Source organism: Oryctolagus cuniculus, chromosome 7 (assembly GCF_051225735.1).
Source record: "Oryctolagus cuniculus isolate XC-2025 breed Fujian yellow rabbit chromosome 7, ASM5122573v1, whole genome shotgun sequence".
NCBI classification, from domain to species: domain Eukaryota; kingdom Metazoa; phylum Chordata; class Mammalia; order Lagomorpha; family Leporidae; genus Oryctolagus; species Oryctolagus cuniculus.
This window is the reverse complement of record NC_142873.1, coordinates 152,150,160-152,171,203: the sequence shown is the minus strand read 5'-3', so window position 1 is coordinate 152,171,203 and position 21,044 is coordinate 152,150,160. Positions and strand designations below refer to the sequence as shown.

The 21,044-nt window shown below is 54.5% G+C and overlaps 1 protein-coding gene across 1 annotated transcript; it reads left to right on the top strand.

The window, feature by feature from the left end:
* Positions 1-11,384: 11,384 nt before the first annotated feature.
* Positions 11,385-19,415, top strand: LOC100353185 (aldo-keto reductase family 7 member A3). The gene is made up of 7 exons (XM_051858053.3): positions 11,385-11,659; positions 14,202-14,389; positions 14,545-14,649; positions 15,321-15,417; positions 15,674-15,776; positions 16,260-16,389; positions 18,414-19,415. Exons 1-7 carry the CDS (start codon positions 11,446-11,448, stop codon positions 18,573-18,575), a joined length of 999 nt encoding a protein of 332 aa, XP_051714013.3. The 5' UTR covers positions 11,385-11,445; the 3' UTR covers positions 18,576-19,415.
* The last annotated feature ends 1,629 nt before the right edge of the window (positions 19,416-21,044 follow it).

Here is a 21,044-nt window from a genome sequence, read left to right as displayed (position 1 = left end):
TACCATTTTTTTTAAGATTTATTTTATTTATTTGAAATACACAGTTACAGAAAGAGGTAGAGACAGACAGAGAGAGAGGTCTTCCATCCGCTGGTTCACCCCCAGATGGCCGCAATGGCCGGAGCTGCGCCGTTCCGAAGCCAGGAGCCAGGAGCTTCCTCCACATCTCCCACATGGGTGCAGAGGCCCAAAGACCTGGGCCATCCTCCACTGCTATCCCAGGCCATAGCAGAGAGCTGGATTGGAAGAGGAACAGCCGGGACTAGAACCAGCGCCCATATGGGATGCCGGTGCCTCAGGCCAGGGCATTAACCTGCTGCGCCACAGCGCCGGCCCCATACAATACCATTTATATCAAATCCTAGAAAAGACCATTCATACCGACAGAGCCGAGCAGCGATTGCCAGGAGCAGAATTTGGGGGTGGTAACCGACTACAAAGAAGCATTAAAGACCAACTGTACACTTTATTGTACATAAATTATACCTCAATAAAACTGAAGTTAAAGATTTATATTACTGCTGAAGGCAAGCTGAAACCGCAATAAGATAGCATTACACCCCACTTGAGAATAGTAAAAATTAAAGGAACTCAGAATAACTAGTTTCCCAGCAGAATGATTGATGGCTACTGTACTTCAGCATACTGGAGTGTGCTTTCTTATCAGAGGGCAAGTCTCATAGCCAGAGCATGGAACAGCGACTGATTTGGGTAAAACAGCCTTTGAGATAGACCTTGTCCCTAAAGTGTGGACAGCTACTTCACTGTGCACATAGCTATGGCCTTGGAGACAACCAGACTTTGTCCTTGACTAGATCTGATACCACAATAATTCTTTTTAAAATGTGAGTGCAGAGAAACACACACACACACACACACACACATGCAAGGCGAGCCATCCACTGGCTCACACACACACACACCCGCCGCAAAGAACCTGTAATCACTGGAGCTGGGTAAGGGCACGCAGCTCCTCCAGCCATCGTCTGCTGCCTCCCAGGGCGTGCCAAGGGACTCCATGATAAGATGTGGCTGTCCCTGTAAGGGGACTGAACCCCTGGGCCACACGTTTGCCCATGTTGTTTGTAAACAGCTTTATGGAGAAGCAGTTGGCACATTGTGCAATTCACTACCCAAAGTGCATAATGCAGTGTTTGGGGGTTGTGCAACCATCACGATCAATTTTTTTTTAAGATTTATTTATTGATTTGAAAGGTAGAGTTACAGAGAGGCAGAGGCAGAGAGAGAAAGAGAGATGGGGGGGGGTCTTCCATCTGCTGGTTCACTCCCCAGATGGCTGCAATGGCTGGGGCTGTGCCAATCTGAAGCCAGGAGCCAGGAGCTTCTTCCGGGTCTCCCATGCGGGTGCAGGGACCCAAGGACTCAGGCTGTCTTCTACTGTTTTCCAAGGCCATAGCAGAGAGCTGGATCAGAATTGGAACAGCTGGGCCTCAAACCAGTACCTACATAGGATGCTGGCATTGCAGGTAGCAGCTTTACCCACTAGGACACAGTGCCGGCCCCCAAGTAAACATCTAAAATAATAATAAATAAATGCCCTTTCCCACAATAGTTCATTTTTGGACATAATCCAAATTATGTGACTTTGATTCAGAAAGAATTTGCAAAGGATGGAAATCCTACCTGAGAGACTTGAAATTCAGCCTTTAAAAAAAAAAAAGATTTGTTTTATTTATTTGAGTTACTGAGAGAGGTAGAGACACGGGGTGGGGGAGTCTTCCTCTGCTGGTTCACTCCCCAGATAGCCACAATGGCCGCAGCTAAGCTGACCCAAAGCCAGGAGCTTCTCTGGGTCCCCCACATGGGTGCAGGGCCCAAGCACTTGGGCCACCTTCCACTACTTTCCCAGGTGCATTAGCAGGGAGCTGGATCTGAAGTGGAGAAGCCATATGGGCTGCAGGCTAGGGTTTTAACCCACTGCATCACAGCACCGGCCCCACAACTAATCTTAAATGAAACAATTTCTCACTACCAAATCAGCTCAAAGGACAAGCAACAGGAAGTTCAAGTTCAAAGCTGAGGGGAACACAAATAACCACAGTACCTAAGTGCCAAAGCCTCCTATTAGATATGTGATGCTTCCAGATACAGCAATTCTTTGGGGTTTGAATGAGACAGGGCACAGAAAAGTAGAACTTGATTTGCTGCTGCTTGGGCCACTTTAAGAAACTTTTCTCTCTAGAAGTCACCTTTTGAAATTGTGGTGTTTCTCTGAGAACTTGCTATTTGATGTTTAACAACTTCCAGCTGTGGCGTGTGCTGTCCTCAACTTCATCCCGTCAGGCCTTGTCCTTTGTGACTGGAGATGCAAGCCCGTGGCTGCCGCTCTAGGAGGCGTGGCATGTCCTGGGACCTGCTGGCCCCACATGAGGGCTGCCTGAGGGTCGAGGCTTCGGTTTTGTGTAATTCAAGACCTGCCGCTTTCTTCAGGTGTCCTTGGGTAGCATGCATTGCGAGTGCTTCCTTCCATGGCGCCATCACGGGACTGTGCTACGTCCTGGTGGCGGAACGCTGGGCTCCCCATCAATGCTGCTGTCACACTAGCGGTTTGTTTTTTAACAAAATTACTATTTTTAAAAGATTTCTTATTCTTTTATTGAAAGGCAGAAATAGAGAGAAGGAGAGAGAGAGAGAGAGATCTTCAATCTGCTGGTTCACTCTCCAAATGCATACAAAGCCGAGGCTGGACCGGACAGAAACCAGGAGTCAGGAGTTTCTTTCGGGTGTCCCACGTGGGTACAGCAGCCCAAGCACTTGGGCCATCCTCCACTGCTTTCCCAGGTGCATTATCAGGGAGCTGGATCCGAAGTGGAACAGCTGGGACTCAAACCGGCCCCTATATGGGATGCCGGCACTGCAGGTGGAGGCTTAACCTTCTACACCACAGCACTGGCCCAACAAAATTATTTATTTATTTATTTATTTATTTATTTATTTTTATTTGAAAGGCAGAGAAACAGAGAGAGACATACAGATAGAGATTTCCTGTCCCATGGCTTGGCCCTGCCTTGTAGCCATTTGGGGAGTGACCAGCAGAGGGAAGACCTCTTTCTCTCTCTCTCTCTGCCTTTGTCTCTGCCTCTCTGTAATTCTGCCTTTCAAATAAATAAATAAATCTTTAAAAACAAACAAACAAACATAGGGGCTGATCCAGTCGGGGTGTCTGGGAGCGGGGCTTAGTGGAAGGGTGTTCTCTGCTTCCTGGCTCACCAGGGGGCCCTCACTCTCCTGTGTGCCAGACACTAGACCACTGGCTGCCTGACCTTGGACTGTGAACCTGCAGAACTGTGAGCTGGGATGAGCCTTCCTTCCTCATAAATAGCACATCCCAGCCATTGTAGATCGAGTAATGAAAAAGCTGACTCATGCAACCCCCAGGGGAGAATGGGAGCAAATCTTTGCAATCTCATACCAGCTAAAGAACATATAACTAGAATATGACAAGTGTAATTATCACTTGATAAAATATATACACAATTGAACAATGGGCAAAGGACGGAAATAAACGGTTCTCCAAGAAGATACACGAATGGCCAAAGAGCACATGAAAAACTATGAAACTACCCAGAAGAGAAGAGCAAAATCACAGTGACTCAGCAGGAAAAAGCAAATCAAACTGAGGCAGGAGAGAGCTAAAGGTTAACTCAGTGAAGTTTGAAAAGCAAATTCCAAGGGCTAGTTGTGTATGGGTGGGTCTTAGCAGGCAGGTTTAAGGGCACCTGTTCAAGGTCCAGGTGTTCCACTTCCCAACCGGCTCCCTGCTAATGCACCTGGGAAAGCAGCGGAAGATGGCTCAAGTGCTTCGGGCCCCTGCACCCTCGTGGGAGACCTGGAAGACGCTCCTGCCTCCTGGCTATGGCTTGGCCCAGTGCTGGCTGTTGCAGCCATTTGGGGAGGAAACCAGTGGATAGAAGATCTCTCTCTGTCTTTCCTCTCTCTCTCTCTCTCTCTCTCTGTAACTCTGCCTTTCAAGCAAATAAATAAATCTTTTTTAAAAAGCATATTTTCCTTTCCTATAATAAACCTTTGCAGTTGCAATTTTTGTGTGCGTGAGCTTCGTTCACTTCATTATCTGAGGCTCAAAAGGACCTGCTCCTGGTCCTCACCTGCCTGTTCACTCCCACAACAAAGCCACACCCACTTAAGTAAATAACAGGTGCAGCTGGGGCTTTGGAGAGCTTGGAATCTTCATAACCTGCTGGTGGGAATGTGCAGTGGAAGAGCCAACTTGGGTAACAATCTGGCAGGCTCTCAGAGATTAAACATAGAGGTTATACGGCCCAGGTAGGCCACTCCTTGCGTATCTAGCCGGGAGAAATGAAAACCTATGTCCCACAAAGATGTTCCCCTGAACAGTCACGGCGGCATCGTTCATAACCGACAAAAAGGGGGAACAGTCCTGTGAGAAATAAGCCCACTTGAGACCACCGACCCACTAACGAATGGACTCAGAAACACAAAGGAAGCAGAAGAGAGGCATCATGGGTACCTGATCAGCAGAGAGGTGACCAGCAGGTGGAAGCAGGCCCCCCCTCCCAGGTCACTCAGCTCCATTTACCCCTATTATTCAGGGATCCCGCTGCCCAGTTCCTCAATGGTTGAGCGACTTGGGAGTCACCATCTAAATGTGGTGCCTAAAGCAAGGGGAAGGGAGGCGATGGGGGCTGGGCGGTTACACGTGGGACTGAGGAGAACAAGTTTCTTCAAAAAGGAATGTAGCAGCCTTGGAAGCACATCTTATAAGCAACCCAGCATTTTTTAAAAATATTCATTTATTTATTTATTTGAAAGTCAGAGTTACACAGAGAGGCAGAGAGAGAGAGAGTGTGTGTGTGTGTGTGAGAGAGAGAGAGAGAGGTCTTCCATCTGCTGGTTCACTCCCCAATTGGCAGAGCCGATCTGAAGCCAGGAGCCAGGAGCTTCTTCCAGGTCTCCCACGTGGGTGCAGGGGCCCACAGACTCGGGCCATCTTCTACCGCTTTCCCAGGCCACAGCAGAGAGCTGGATCGGAAGTGGAGCAGCCGGGACTCGAACTGGAGCCCACATGGGATGCCGGCACCGCAGGCAGCAGCTTTACCTGCTGTGCCACAGCAACAGCACCAACAACCCAGCATTTACACTGCAAAGTCCTCCCCATACCCCAGATAGTCCCAGCCTCCCCCCACCACCACCAAGAAAGCACCCTGGGAGAATCACTTCTGCCCGGTGTGATAGCCCTGGGCAGTGAAATCTAGGGAGGAAGTTAAGCTAACTCACACTCAGGAAGTTCTTTGTCCAGAAGAGGGAAGGAGAACTGGATCCTCCCCTTCGAAACTCTCTCTCTACCTGCAGATTAGACACACACCCCCACCCCGGACTCTGCAGAGGCGCCCATCTGCTCTGACAGACACCCTACCTCATCACACCTGGTTCCTACCCCCGCCTCTGTCTCATGTCTGAATTCTTTCCTGCATGAACACAAGAACCTATCCCACTCATCTCTGCTAAGTGAGCTCATCAGTTGATCTACTTGGGTCTTCTTCCACTTAGCTCCCTTCCAGCTGGGGAGTAGGCCCTGGCAGCATGGCTGTACCTAGGCTAAGCTAAGTTCTTAGGAAAATACTCCACTGGGACATTTCTGAGAGCTCCGGCATCCATCAGCTGCGGAACAGGTGAACGAACGGAGCGCACTCTGCGGCAGCAGGAGGAACGGAGCGCGGGAGCATCTGCAGTGTGCGGGGGCCGCAGAGAACCTCAGGGCGGAGAAGCGAGTCGCCCTGCGGTGGGCTCCCACGGCTGTGAACGGTGCACAGAGGCCGGCCTGCCGCACAGAGGCCGGCCAGTGGCTCACAGAGACCGGGGGTGATGGGGAGACGACGGAGATTACCCCTGCTGAGTGCAGGGCTTCTTCAGGGGCGGTGAGAAGGCTCTAGAATGACCCTGCTGGTTGCACAACTCTACAAACACCAACGCCCATTGATGTACACACTTCATTGGCAAAGGTTACAGTATGCGGGGCATAGCACAAAAAAGCTCTTCTTATTTTTAAATTGTTTTTATGACAAAGATCATCTGTGGCCTGGCCACTTTTTATGTTATATTTTATTTTATTTTAAGTTTTTTGTTTATTTGAAAGGCAGACGGACAGAGAGAAAGAGAGAGACAAAGATCTTCTATCCGATGGATTATTCTCCAAATGGTTACAACAACCGGGGCTGGGCAAGGCAGAGCCAGGACCCTGCAGCTCCCTCCTGGTCTCCCCCATGGCTGGCGGGGCCCAGGTACCTGTGCCATCATCCGTTGTGCTCCCAGGCCGTTTCAGGAAGTTGGAGCAGAAGTGGAGCTGCCAGGACCCAAAGTAGCACTGCATTATGGGTTGCTGGTGTCACAGGCTGCAGGTTAACACACTGCACCACGATGCTGGCCCCAAAGCTGTTCAAAAACAGAGAAGAAGCAGGGGCCAGTGCCGCGGCTCACTTGGTTAATCCTCCGCCTGTGGCGCTGGCATCCCATATGGGCACCGGGTTCTAGTCCCGGTTTCTCCTCTTCCAGTCCAGCTCTCTGCTGTGGCCCGGGATGACAGTGAAGGATGGCCCAAAAATGCTTGGGCCCTGCACCCGCATGGGAGACCAGGAAGAAGCTCCTGACTACTGGCTTCGGATCAGCATGGCTCTGGCCGTAGTGGGCATTTCGGGGGTGAACCAACGGAAGGAAGACCTTTCTCTCTGTCTCTCTCACTGTCTAACTCTATCTGTCAATTAAAACAAACAAACAAAAAAACAGAGAAGCAGCAGCATTTAGCTGCTGAATCCCTGTGGGCAGTGCCCAGTGGGGAAGGCCACTCCGCGCCCTGATATTGAAAGACCATCTTACAGTGAGAGCCCAGCTCCCCGGGGAATGTTTTCGCTCACATGCCTGGTGCCGAGGCAGACTGCCAGCGGGGTTTGTTTGCCGCTGCTGAGGCGTGGCCGTGAGATGGGTCATCTGTGACGAGAGGTTCATGCTGGCTCCCGGTTCTGGGGCCTGGAAAGTTCAAACACACGGCACCAGCATCTGCTCAGCTTCTGCGGAGGCCTCGTGCCGCTTTAACCCAGGGCGGGAGGTGGAAGGGCCAGCGGCCACGTGTGGCAGGGACCCCCAGGGGAGGCCGCCATGCTGAAACCACCTGCTGACCTGCTCTCTGGCCGGTCCCGGGGGCTTGGCCACTCACTCAGGCAGAGAAGGAGCTCCCGCCCTCGGGAGCAGCATGGGTGGCCCCAGCACCATCACAAATGAGACCAGATTCCAGCAGGGTCTCCCCAGGGCACCCCACCCCCGCCCCCAGCAGGAGAGTGAGAAGGGAAAGGGGTGGAGCTGGAGGGAGGGCCCCTGGGCTGAGGCGCTGGCTCAGGGTCCGTTCTGGGCTGCTGGTTCCTGGAGACGGGGGTGGTGAGCACGGCCAGCGTCTCAAGTCACGTTCTGAACACCTTTCAGGAGCTACAGGAAGGCACGCGTGTCGGGCTCCGTAACTGCTTATGAGCAAGGTCATTGCTGCTTCACAGATACTTTTTTTTTTTTTAATTTTTTTGACAGGCAGAGTGGACAGTGAGAGAGAGAGACAGAGAGGAAGGTCTTCCTTTGCCGTTGGCTCACCCTCCAATGGCCGCCGTGGCTGGCGCGCTGCGGCCAGCGCACCGTGCTGATCCGATGGCAGGAACCAGGTGCTTCTCCTGGTCTCCCATGGGGTGCAGGGCCCAAGCACCTGGGCCATCCTCCACTGCACTCCCTGGCCACAGCAGATAGCTGGCCTGGAAGAGGGGCAACTGGGACAGAATCCGGCGCCCCAACTGGGACTAGAACCCGGTGTGCCGGCGCCGCAAGGCAGAGGATTAGCCTAGTGAGCCGCGGCGCCGGCCCACAGATACTTTTTAATAAGGCTATTTTTGCCTGACATGGTGACCCTCTGAAATGTGTACATGCAGATCGCCCATCTTCAGTGTTGAATCTTTTTTTTTTATTTGCAGTGCATATTTCTTTTTTAATTTGAAAGAGTAATGGGTTTTCTTCCTCAAGTGCCAGCAACAACCAGGGCTGGGCCGTGCCAAAGCCAGGGGTCAGGAACTGAATCCAGGTTTCGCACGTAGGAGGGGAGCCAGGACTTGAGCCATCACCTGCTGCCTCCCAGGGTGCACGTCCACAGGAAGCTGCCTTGGGAGCAGAGGCGGGACTCCATCCCAGGCACTCCAGTATGGACTTGGACATCCCGAGTGCCGGCTTAACCCCTGGCCACAATGTCCACCCAGGTGTTGGACTCCATAAGGCATTCATTGTGGTTTCAGAGGAGTCCGCTTGACAAATGAAACTTCCAAAAGTTTTATTTGTATTGTGTGAATTGGATAGGAGAAACATTTAATGACTGGGATCAATGGATTTGCTATTTTAAGTGTCTGGCATGGATATAAACCTGCATTATTTTCTATTAAATATTTCAATGATTGAGACCACACATACTGCTTTACTCATTTGACGTGCCTGAAAACACAGAATAAAAACTCAGTAACTTTAATCCTGAAATGTTACTTAATTTAAATCAAAGGTCATGTGTCAAAGTAATATAAAAATAAACCTCCTGCATCACACAAGTCATTATTTTCAGACACAGTTCGATTGTAGAAGTTAGCAATCAAGCCAAAATGCACATGCACATGGTAGTTCATATGTTATCTCCACATGTGTCCAGTGATGCCATTACATTCCTCAGGATAAATTCAAATACTGCCAAATGTTATGAATAACTTATACATTTATTATAAACCTTTTTTTTTTTTTGAAAGGCAGAGCCACAGAGATAGAAGGAAAGACAGAGAGAGAGAGAGAGAGAGAGAGAGAGATTTTCCATCTGCTGATTCACTCCTCAGATGGTAGAAGCCAAGAGCCCAGGACTTCTTCAGGGTCTTCCACGTGGGTGCAGAGGCCCAAGCACTTGGGCCATCTTCTGCTGCTTTCTCAAGTGCATCAGCAGGGAGCTGTATCTGAGGTGGAGCAACCAGACTCAAATTGGCACCTATATATGATGCCAGGGTCACAGGCAGAGGCTTAACCTGCTAAGCCACAATGCTGGGCCCTATTATCTTTTTTAAGATATTTATTTTATTATTTTATTTCTTTAAAAGATATATAGAGATGGAGAGTCAGAAAGACATCTTCCTGGCCCAAGTCCATGGGTCTCTGCATCTGCATGGGAGACCTGGAAGAAGCTCCTGATTCCTGGCTTCGCATCAGCCCAGCTCTGGCCATTGTGGTCATTTGGGCAGTGCACCAGTGGATGGAAGACCTCTCTCTGTCTCCCTCTCTCTGTAACTCTGCTTCTGCTAAGCCCTGGTCATTGCCTGGGCAAACCCTGGCTATGGCAGGCATTTGGCAGAATCAGCAGATGGGACGTGGATTCCTGCCTGTCTCTGTTTTTCTGCCTTTCAAATAAATAAAAATAAATAAATGATTTTATTAAAAACAAACTGCTAGTGCGACAGCAGTGTTGATGGGGAGCCCAGCGTTCCATCAGGACGTAGCACAGTCCCGTGATGGCGCCATGGAAGGAAGCACTCGAAATGCACGCCACCCAAGGACACCTGACAAACGCAGGCAGGTCTTGAATTACACAAAACTGAAGCCTCGACCCTCAGGCAGCCCTCATGTGGGGCCGGCAGGTCCCAGGACATGCCACGCCTCCTAGAGCGGCAGCCATGGACTTGCGTCTCCAGTCACAAAGGACAAGGCCTGACGGGATGAAGTTGAGGACAGCACACGCCACAGCTGGAAGTTCTGGAAGTTTCAGGCAAATCTGGGGATTTTAAAGGAGACAAAAAGTTTGGAAAGCGGCCCAAGCAGCAGTAAGCCAAGTCCCACTCCTGTGTCCCCTGTCTCATTCAAATCCCGAAGAATTACTGGTATTTGGATCCATCACATATCTCGTTGGAGACTTTGGCACTTAGTACTGTATGCTTTGAACTTGAGCTTCCTGTTGCTGATAGTGCGTGCCCTTTGAGCTAACTGATTACGAGAACCCAGCAGAGAGAAACTTTTATTTATTGATTACAATTTTTATTTATTGGTGAAGCAGAGACCGAGACAGAGATCCAGAGAGAGCTCCCATGTGTCATTCACTCTGCAAATGCCCAGAAGAATGAGACAGGTCTAAGTCAGAGGCTAGGAGTGGAGCTCAATCCAGTTCTCCCACGCGGGTGGCAGGAACCCAACGCTTGCACCACCCCTGCCTCCCAGGGGCCGCCCTGGCAGGAGCTAACCAGAGTCAGGAACTCAGTGGTCAAGAGGTCAATATTCGTCCCTAGAGAGCCTGGGTCTGATTTTCAGCTTCTGGCTCCTAATGTGGCCCAGGCTCTGCTGCGGTGAACATCTGGGGAGTGAGTCGGCGGAGGGGGCGGTCTGTGTGTCGCCTTCTGTCTAAATGTTTCAAAAAAGAACAACAGTGATGTAATATCACAGGAACAACTCAAGGACGAAGTCTGCTTGTTGTCTCCAAGGTCACAGCCATCTCCATGGCCAACAAACTGGCCGCCCTGGGAACAGCCTTGGTGCAGCAGGTTAAGCTGCCGCCTGTGGCACCCTCACCCGGTACTGGAGTGCTGGTTCCTGTCCCAGGTGCACGCACTATCAACCCAGCTCCTTGCTAACCCGCCTGGGAAAGCAGTAGATGATGGCTCAAGGCTCCGGGCGCTGCCACCCACATGGGAGACCAGGATGGACTCCTGGCTCCTGATTTTGGCCTGGCCCAGCCCTGGCTGGTGCAGCGACTGGGGAGTGAACCAGTGGGTGGCAGATCTCACTCTCTCTGTTTTTCCCTCTCTCTGTCACTGAAGCTTTCTAACAAATCCTTTTTTTTAAGAAAGGTATTTTCCCTCGGGTGTAGAACCCAAGGCTCACAGTTGTCACTGGTAACTGGGCTGGGGGAAGCAACCCGTGCCAGGGGGGCGGCAGCCTTTGGCTGGCGAGCCTCAGCCTCGGGGCCACAGGACACTGAGGTCACCCACCCCCTGCACTCTGCTCCATGTGCCCCCCAGCCACAGCGGGGAGCTTAGGCGCTCTAGCCCTGAGTCTTGGGACTGGCTCACAGCTCCCACACCCAGTTCACTTCCGGGGACAGGCCACCCCAAACCAAGGTCATCGGCGAGAAGCCACAGCCATGCGGAAGTGAAAAGAAGTGTCGATGCCCGTGCAGCACACATCCGTGGGCCCCGCCGCTCGCCCTGCCCCTACCGCCGGATCCCACCTCCAGCCCCGCCCCCACTGCCAGCCCCGCCCTGTCCCCGCCCCAGTAGGCCCCTAGCCCCTCCCATGGTGGGCGTGGCCTGACCACCCTTAAACACCAGTCCAGCGGCTCTACCCGCGGGCCCTCAGCCGACAGCTGTGACCTGCGCCCGAGCAGCCAGGCCTGCCGCCGCCGCCAGCATGTCCTGTCCGGTGAAGAAGCGCCTGCCCGCCACCGTGCTGGGCGCCATGGAGTTCGGGCGCCGCATGGACGCCCCTTCCAGCGCCGCGTCGGTGCGCGCCTTCCTGGAGCGCGGCCACAACGAGATAGACACGGCCTTCGTCTACGCAGAAGGCCAGTCTGAGACCATCCTGGGCGGCCTGGGGCTCGGGCTGGGCGGCGGCGACTGCAAAGGTAAGGGCTGCCCCTGACAGCCGACCTTCCCGACAGGCCCAGACCCACCCCCCAGCTCCGAACCCTGGTGTCTCCTGGAACAGCTCTGCTGGGCCCTCCTCTGGAGCACTGAGAACTCCAGACCCTCGATGTAGGAGCCTCAGCGGCTCCCGACTCCCTGGTCGGCAGAACCCTGCCCTTCCCACCCTGGCGCCGGTTGGCACAGCTCCCAGCAGACTTAGGAACGCCAGGCAGACCACGTAGCGGAGACCTGCTTCCTGCATAGCCCGGGCCAGTCTCGCCCCAGGCCCTCGACTTTGCTCCCAGGGCCCTGTTGGATTGGCAGCACCACCTACACCCGGGTGCCGCGGTGGCTCCTGAGCAGATGGGGAGTGGGGAACAGCGTCTGCGGCCTCCCCTTCTGGGCTCTGTCTGAGGCTCCAGGATCCACACCCACCCTCCTGCAAGCCCAGACCCAGGGCGCCTGGGAGAGAGCCCCTGGAGAAGTCAGGTCTGAAAGGAAACATTGCAGGCCAGCTCCCTCTCCCGACTTCCTGCTGCTGCATCCCTGGGAGGCAGCTGTGATGGCTCTAGTTGGGTCATTGTCGCACAGGTGGAAGACCCAGATCCAATTCCCAGCCACCAGGCATTTGGGAGTAAACCAGCAAACGAATCAGAAATCCATCCTGTCTCTCTGTCAAGAAGGAAAGGGGTGGGGGGAGAGGAGGAGGAGAGGAAAGAGAGCTGCAGGCAGTGGGCACGAGTGTGCAAAGGCACTGCGTGGCTGTGTGCTGGAGGAGCCACGGCAGCTTCGGGAGGCTGTATCATGGGGGCCTGCTGACTCTGAGGCCGTCGGAAGAGGCCGGAGCCCTGCCTGGCACACACAGGGCAGCCTCAGAAATGTCCCTGGTGGCTTTGCTTGCATTGGCACATGTGGCCTCCTTGCACGCTGAGCCTTTGTCCCCGGTTCAGATGAGAGAGCCCCACCACCCTCGGCCACGTGGACCTCCGTGGCCTCTCTGCGGATCCCCCACTGCCTCCCAGGGAGACGCTGATCTTTCCCCTGCTTTGCTGTTTTCCTCTCCAACTCCTTCTCTTCCGTCCTTGAGGCCAGGCCCAGCGGGGTCCAGGTGGTCCTCAGATCTCAGATCTGAAGCCCCCATCCAGAAGGGGAGGGGTGGTGGTGGGAGGGGAGAGTCCCTCGTGAGCAGGTCTCAAACCCATTCTCTCCCAGGTCACGAGGGCTCTGCTCACTGCCTCTACCCAGCAAGTGACTTTCTAAGCATGAAAAGTGTGAGAGGGTCTCTCCTCTTCCTCCTCCACCAGCCAATCCCCGGAGGGGCTGGGGAATATGTACGGAGCTCCCCGCACTGAGCTGGAGGCCAGCCATGTGCCTGTCCTACGGGGATGAGTCTGCCTGACCCCTGCCTCTCCTTCCTTGGGGCCCTCATGGACGCCTCTCACATCTCTGTCTTGAATCCTGCTCAGCCTCCTTACTGGTCTCCCTGTTTCTAGACAGGCTTTTGTCCATGCTGCCTTCAGGGCCATCTTCCAAGCCTACCAGGCTGAGCACTGGGCGCCTGTCCTACAAGCATTCAGAGGCTCCTATGGGCCCCTGTGTCAGGATTCCAGAGAGTGCACCCAGGTCCGGGACCTGGTCTGCGGCCCTTCTCTTGCTCTGTCTCTCCCTGGACTTGGGCAGGGGCTCCCACACGCGGCGCTCCTGCCTCCTCCTTTAACCTGTGTCCCACGCTCTAGACGAGCTTCGCCCAATTCACAGACGGCAGCCTCTGTCTAGCCAAAGCCTTCCTGAACTCCCAGGCAGGCTCCCGAGTCTGTGCACTGGGCTTTTTCTTTTTCTTTTTTTTTTTTAAGATTTATTTTACTTATTTGAAAGACAGAGTTGCAGAGAGAGATAGACAGACAGAGAGGTCTTCCATCCACTGGTTCACTCCCAAATGGCCAGAACGGGTGGAGCTGGGCTGATGTGAAGCCAGGAATCAGGAGCCTCTTCCAGGTCTCAAATGTGGGTGCAGGGGCCCAGGCACTGGAGCAGCTTCTGCTGCTTTCCCAGGCCATAGCAGGGAGCTGGATTGGAAGTGGAGCAGTGAGACTCGAATCAGTGCCATATGGGATGCTGGCATTGTAGGCTGGGGCTTTAACCCACTGCGCTACAGCGCCGGCCCCTGCCCTGGGCTCTCCTAGCAGAGTGGCCCTTACACCGTGAGCCCTGGAGGGCAGGGAGCATGTGGCCTCAGGGCCAGGCCTGGCCTGTGCAGCTCACCAGAAATTGTCCCTGTGGTGGGGACCTCCCAGCTCTTCCTGACCACGCTCAGCCGGGTTCTGATCAAGCCTCAGGAGCTCCCTACAGTCAGAGCCATTCCCACGCCGACTTTCAAGGTGAGGGGATGGGGACTCAGAGAGGAAAAGTAACAAGTTCAAGGCCCCGGAGCTGGGGACGGCAGAGCTGAGATGTGCAGCAGGTCTCTCTCTTCACGGTTCCACCGCACCCCGTCTGATGCTTGGGAAACTGACATGAGCCTCCATTTGTCTCCCTTCCAAGTGAAAATCGCTACCAAGGCAATTGCAATGGATGGGACGACATTGAAACCCGACAGCGTCCGGTTCCAGCTGGAGACGTCGCTGAAGCGGCTGCAGTGCCCCCGCGTGGACCTCTTCTACCTGCACATGCCTGACTACAGCTCCCCACTGGAAGACACGCTGCGCACCTGCCACCAGCTGCACCAGGAGGTGAGGGCGGCCCTGAGCTTCTTCTCGTCCTGTTCCCACCGGGAGAGTGGGGGCAACCGGGGCAGTCCCAGAGAGGAGTGGGAGCACGGCACGTCCCGCGTGCTCCTTCCTGGTCTCCTGGGCAGCACTGGTCTGACCGCAGCCTCTCCCCGCAGGGCAAGTTTGTGGAGCTGGGCGTCTCCAACTACTCCTCCTGGCAGGTAGCCGAGATCTGCACCCTGTGCAGGAGCCGCGGCTGGATCCAGCCCACCGTGTACCAGGTGAGGGCTGCGCTGTGGACCGGGGCTGCAGGGTTCTGCTCTCCTGGGATCCTGCGCCCTATGGACGGCCCCTGCACTCCGATCCCTCCATGAACAGATCCCAGGTGGCGCTGGCACTGGCACACGTCCTAGCTCCTCAGCTGGGCCCAGGCACCTGCTCCCCCCAAGCTCGGGTGTGCACTAGGTGCCTGCCTTCCCCGCTTGGCTTCCCACTGCAGCCTGGCACGGTGCTCCCCTCCCTGGGAGGAGCACTCAGGTCTCACCCAGGTGGCTCCTCCCTGGGAAGCTTTCCCCATGGCTCTCAGGCCTCCCCAGCCCCGACCTCCCCCTCCCTCAGTCAACAAATGATTGTCCTCCACGCGGTGAGCACCAGGCGTGGGCCCAGAGCTTCCCACTGTACATGGATGGCCTCTTTCCATGGTTGCACCTGTTTACTGTCTGCCTTGCTCTAAGTTATTATTGGAGGGACATGGTCTTTAGGCTGTGGGGTCTCTGGTACTGAGCCAGAGGGTGCCTAGCACTGTGGTTGAATGAAGGAATTCTCCTTAGACATACGCACCCCGTAAGTATATGCCACATCCCTGATGGTTGATGTGCTAGGATGGTAAGGACTGAACGGAGGGTCCCACAGGGTACTGTGGGCCCCCCTGCAGCTGGTGCCTCTCCCCCAGGGCATGTACAACGCCATCACCCGCCAGGCTGAGAAGGAGCTGTTCCCCTGCCTCAGGCACTTTGGGATGAGGTTCTACGCCTTCAACCCTTTGGCTGGTATGCATCCCCCTGGGGACAGCTCTCCTGGGGTGGGAGCCCAGGCCCTGCTCTGTCTCTGCTGCTCCTGCCCCGGGGGACACCCAGCCAGGGCCTGGGAAGCAAGGGGGGCCATGGGAGGAGGGGGCAGGCAGCTTGCTGCCTTCTGTGGCCTCCCTCCAATCCTGGGGCTCCCACCTGTGGTCCAGGGCCCTGAGGGGTCTGGCCGCCTGTGGGAGGGCTCTGGGCCAGGGGTCTGACAGCAACCTTCTTGCAGGGGGCCTGCTGACGGGCAGGTACAAGTATGAGGACCAGGATGCAAAAATAAAGCCGGAGGGCCGTTTCTTTGGGAATAGATGGTCTGAGATGTACAGGAATCGGTGAGCTGGGGCTGTCTGTGTCTGGATTGGGATGGGAGGTGTCTAGCTGTTTGGGGGAATCTCTTGCCACCCGCACCTACATCTTTTGAACCATCCTGGAATTGCTGCAGCCTTGGTGGGGTTTCTTCTGCTTTTCTTGGGGCCTCTGTGAGGAGTGGGGGTCCTGGGCCCACGTGGTCTTCCACGTCCTAGCTCTGCCCTGAGAAGTCACCTGCCGGGCAGGAAAGACAGAACCAGAGCTGGAGGCTCAGGAGCCTGGGCCGGCCCTGTCTCTGCTCCATGGTGGCCCTGGGTCAGATGGGGGCAGGTGCGTGATTCTCAGGAGCAGAGATGTCGTCGGGGCCTCTGGGGAGGCTGATGTGGAGGGGACACGCCCCTCTGTGCAGCAGGGTAGGCGGGACTGCTGGCCGCCTGGCTCTCTGGCCCTGGCCCCCAGTGCCACCCCCGTGGGTCTGACCCCTGTGCCTGTCCCCACCCGCCCAGCTACTGGAAGGAGGAGCACTTCAAGGGCATCGCCCTGGTGGAGAAGGCCCTGCAGGCTGCATATGGCAGCAGCGCCCCCAGCATGACCTCGGCCGCCCTGCGCTGGATGTACCACCACTCCCAGCTGCAGGTAAGCGCGCTGCCCTGGGCCCCAGCGTCCGCTCCTCTAGGGGGCCAGAGGGGACTGCTAGAGTTTGTCTTATCTCTTTGTGAAATTTCTTATTTTTTTAAGATATGTATTTATTTGAAAGGCAGAGTTACAGAGAGGCAGAGGCAGAGAGGAAGAGAGAGAGATATATATATATAGAGAGAGAGGTCTTCCACCCTCTGGTTCACTCCCAAATGTCAGCAAAGCCCAGCACTGGGCTGATCCAAAGCCAGGAGCTTCTTCCAGGTCTCCCACGTGGGTGCAGGGTCCCAAGGACTTGGGCCATCTTCTACTGCTTTCCCAGGCCATAGCAGAGAGCTGAGTCAGAAAGTGGAGCAGCCAGGACATGAACCAGCGGCCATATGGGATGCAGGCACCACAGGCAGAGGCTTTGCCACAGTGCTTGGGTTGCAATTTGAACACAGCTTCAAGTGCAAAACCCATCAGTCTCACTCCTCTGCTGGGAGCTGGAGTTAGTTCTCTCTCTCCCTCTCATTTTCCCCAGTCTTCTTGGTCAAATCCTTTCTCCATCTGCATAGGACACTTGTATTGAGTGCCATGTACGAGGCTACTTGCAAATGAATTGGCAAAACAAACACTCAGGCATGCCGTGGAGGTGCCCACGGTCCACACCGGAGCTCTGGGTTCAGCTCCTGGCTCTGGCTTCTGACCCAGCTTCCTGCTAACGTAGACCAAGGGAGGCTGAATAGCTGGATCCCTGCCGCCCACAAGGGGACGCGTTTTGTGTCCCTATCTCCTGGCTCCCGCTCCTGCCCTCTCTGTCTGTCTGTTGCCTTCTCTGTCTCCTGATTTCTCAAATAATAATAATTAGAAAAACAGTTTTGGAAAACAGTTTAAATATAGATATATTTGGTGCCCAAAAAATCCCTTCAGCATGAAAGATCTCTCTATGTCTGTTGCTATGTCTGTCCAATATATGAAAAGTAATAATTAAATAAACATTTAAAAATTTTTTGAGGAGCCACCATTGTTGCTCAGCGAGTTGAACCACTCACTGACTGCAGTGCGGGCATCCCATAGAGACACCAGATGGAGCTCCTGGCTCCTGGCTCCAGCCTGGCCCAGCCCCTTGTGGCGAGTGAATCAGCAGACGGAAGGTCTCTGTCTCTTCCTCGCTCTGTAATTCTGCCTTTCAGATGAATAAATAAATAAAAATTTTAAAATATTTGTTTATTTGAAGGGCAGAGTTAGAGAGACAGAGACAGAGAGATCTTCCGTCTCCCAAGTCATTCCCCCAATGGCCACAATGGCCAGAGTGTGCCAATATGAAGCCAGGAGCCAAGAGCTTCTTCTGGGTCTCCCACGTGGGTGCAGGGGCCCAAGGACTTGAGCCATCCTCTGCTGCTTTCCCAGGGCACACCAGAGAGCTGGCTCAGAAGTGGAGCAGCTTGGACTTGAAATGGTGCCCATATGGGATGCCTCTGTCCCAGGCAGCGGTTTTACTCTCTACGCCATGGCACTGGCTCCAATTAAATAAACCTTTAAAAGAGTTTTGAATTCCATGCATACCAGAAACCTTCCAGCCACTCATGGACACTGTGTATTATGAAACATCTAAGCATGGGTTTCAAAACTCTTTTGAACCCAGATAGACTTTTCTTCCAATCCTGTTTCCATGACCTCCCTGCAGCGCCATCATGTGCAATAGGGCTCAGTAAATGGGAGCCGAGAGCTTTGCCTGACTTCTCACGCCCATAGCACTCTGAAAATAGAGAAGAGGGAGTCCAGGAGAGGTTAAAGAACCAAGTCGCGTTTGCACAGCTGCTGGGTGGCAGAGCTGGGCTCTGGGCAAGCAGGGTGGCACCCGGGCAAGGACACAGCCACAGAGTCACAAAGACACAGCCGCCCCCGACTCCTTGAGTCCTTTCTGGCACTAGAGGGAGTGACCAAACCGGGACACCACGGCGGGGCGGGCAGCTGGCTGGGCCGTGGGGGTGACGGCAGCCCCGGTGTGCACTGAGCTGACATCTGTGTCCCCCTTGCAGGGCGCCCACGGGGACGCGGTCATCCTGGGCATGTCCAGCCTGGCGCAGCTGGAGCAGAACCTGGCAGCCGTGGAGGAAGGGCCCCTGGAGCCGGCCGTCGTGGAGGCCTTCGAGCGAGCCTGGCACCTGGTTGCCCACGACTGCCCCAACTACTTCCGCTAGGCCGCTCACAGCTCAGGCTGCCATGGCCCTTATCTGAACGCCTTCTCCGTCCCGCCCCCCCCCCCCCCCGGCAGTCTCTGCCTTAGCTGAGGCCTCCAGACCCTCGGGGTCCATGCGCTCCCACTCCAGGCCCCGACCTGGGCCTGTGCCTTCGCAGTGCGGGCGGCCGAGGCCGATCCTGCAGGAGCTTTGCCTGCTGAGTGAGGCGGGCCCTTCCCTGGTGCAGCCTGCCCGGGTGAACCCCAACCTCGTCTCCTCTGCTGCTTGCAACTCATCCCGCAGCCCGCCCTGGGCCTGAGCGGGGGCTGAGCCAGGCGCTGGGTCTGAAAGGGCAGATGCGGTGGGAGGGGTCCCCAGGTCTCCTGGTCCCGGTGCCGGCTCCAGGCTGACCGCTCAGCAGTGGCTGCGGGCCCTCAGTCCTCCCCGGCCGCAGGGTGTCTCCCTCAGGAGCCTCGCTGGGTGCTTAGAAATGGGACCTCGGGGACGAGTCCCCGTGAGCGTCACCAGCAAGGACAAGGCCCCTCAGGAGGCCTGGCCCCTTTGTCACTGTCCCTGTCTCTGCCCTGGCTTCACTCTCACCCAGCTGAAGCCCCTGTCCTGCCCTCGGTAAGACTCGGCCTGGGCCTTGGCCTCCTTCGCTTGGGGTGGGGCACAGGCAGCCGGGTTCCGTGGCCTCTGCCAGTCCCTGGAGGCTGGGGGTAGAGGCCCAGGCCTGCTGGTGGCCCATCCCCCACGCGTCCAGTGTCTCCTGGCTTGGGTGAGGGCAGCTGGGGGCTAGCAGTTGGCATTCTCTCTCTCGAACTGACTTTCAAATAAATAAATAAATCTCTTTTAAAAATACCTATTCGTGGGATTATTTCCTAATACGGGTTTGTTGAGGCACAGGGAATAATATAACTTCAGTGTGTTGCAGTAACTGCACAGTAAGTCAGCTTCACGTTTTCATATTTGTGTTAATGGGATGCAAATAAATGTGTTATTTTTTTAATGGCAGCTAACTACAAAATTACTTATCTTTGATAGCATATTGGGTTTTATAATTACATAGGATTTGACTGGTGTTATACAGTCACAAATAATACACCTCAAATAAAACAATGAGACCGTATTGTTATAATTCACCAGATCAGGTTCAATAGATGTTTCTTTAGAAGGAATTACCTGCTTTTCTGTCCAGTCACCCAGTATAATGTCTTGCCCACTGTTAAGGGCTCAGTGAATTGCCACTGAACTTACTAAGAAAGAGCTGAGAAGACATGACTCTGTCAGCCAGAAGTCAAGGACCATCGGAATCCATGTGGAAAGAAGTGGTTAAAGGAGTGAGCTGTATGGGGCCACTGCTGTGGCGTAGCGGGTAAAGCTGCCGCCTGCAGTGCCGGCATCCCATATGGGCGTTGGTTGGAGTCTCGGCTGCTCCACTTCCGATCCAGCTCTCTGCTATGCCTGGGAAAGCAGGAGAAGATGGCCCAAGTCCTTGGACCCTTGCACCCGTGTGGGAGACCCGGAGAAGCTCCTGTCTTTGGACTGGCACAGCTCCAGCCATTGGGGCCATCTGGAGAGTGAACCACTGGATGGAAGACCTCTCTCTCTCTCTCTGCCTCTGACTCTCTGTAACTCTGCCTTTCAAATAAATAAATAAATCTTAAAAAAAAAGAGAAGTGAACTGTGTGTTGTATATTGCCAATATACTCAGATTTCAACAAAGCAAGAGATTAAGCCAAAAATACTAGCCCCAGAATAAACAAAGGCAGGGTTCACCAATAACAGCAAAAATGGAAATTTAAAAAAAGATTTATTTATTTGTTTATTTAAGAGACAGAGAGGCCAGCGCTGCGGCTCAGTAGGCTAATCCTCCGCCTTGCAGCGCCAGCACACTGGGTTCTAGTCCCAGTCGGGGCACCGGATTCTGTCCTGGTTGCCCCTCTTCCAGGCCAGCTATCTGCTGTGGCCAGGGAGTGCAGTGGAGGATGGCCCAGGTGCTTGGGCCCTGCACCCCATGGGAGACCAGGAAAAGCACCTGGCTCCTGGCTCCTGCCATCGGATCAGTGCGGTGCGCTGGCCGCAGCGCGCCGGCCGCGGCGGCCATTGGAGGGTGAACCAACGGCAAAGGAAGACCTTTCTCTCTGTCTCTCTCTCTCACTGTCCACTCTGCCTGTCAAAAAAAAAAAAGAGAGAGAGAGACAGAGATAGAAACAGAGAGAGGAACAGACAGAGAGGAACAGACAGATAGGTCTTCCATCTGCTGGTTCACTCCCCAAATGGCCGCAATGGCTGGGCTGATAAAAAGCCAGGAGCCAGGAGCTTCTTCCAGGTCTCCTATAGGGGTGCAGGGGCCCAAGGACTTGGGCTGTTTCCCACTGCCTTCCCAGGTCATTAGCAGAGAGCTGGAGAGGAAGTGGAGCAGCCGGGACGGGAAACGGCGCTCATGTGGGGACACCCGGAAGAAGTTCCTGGCTCCTGGCCTCTGTC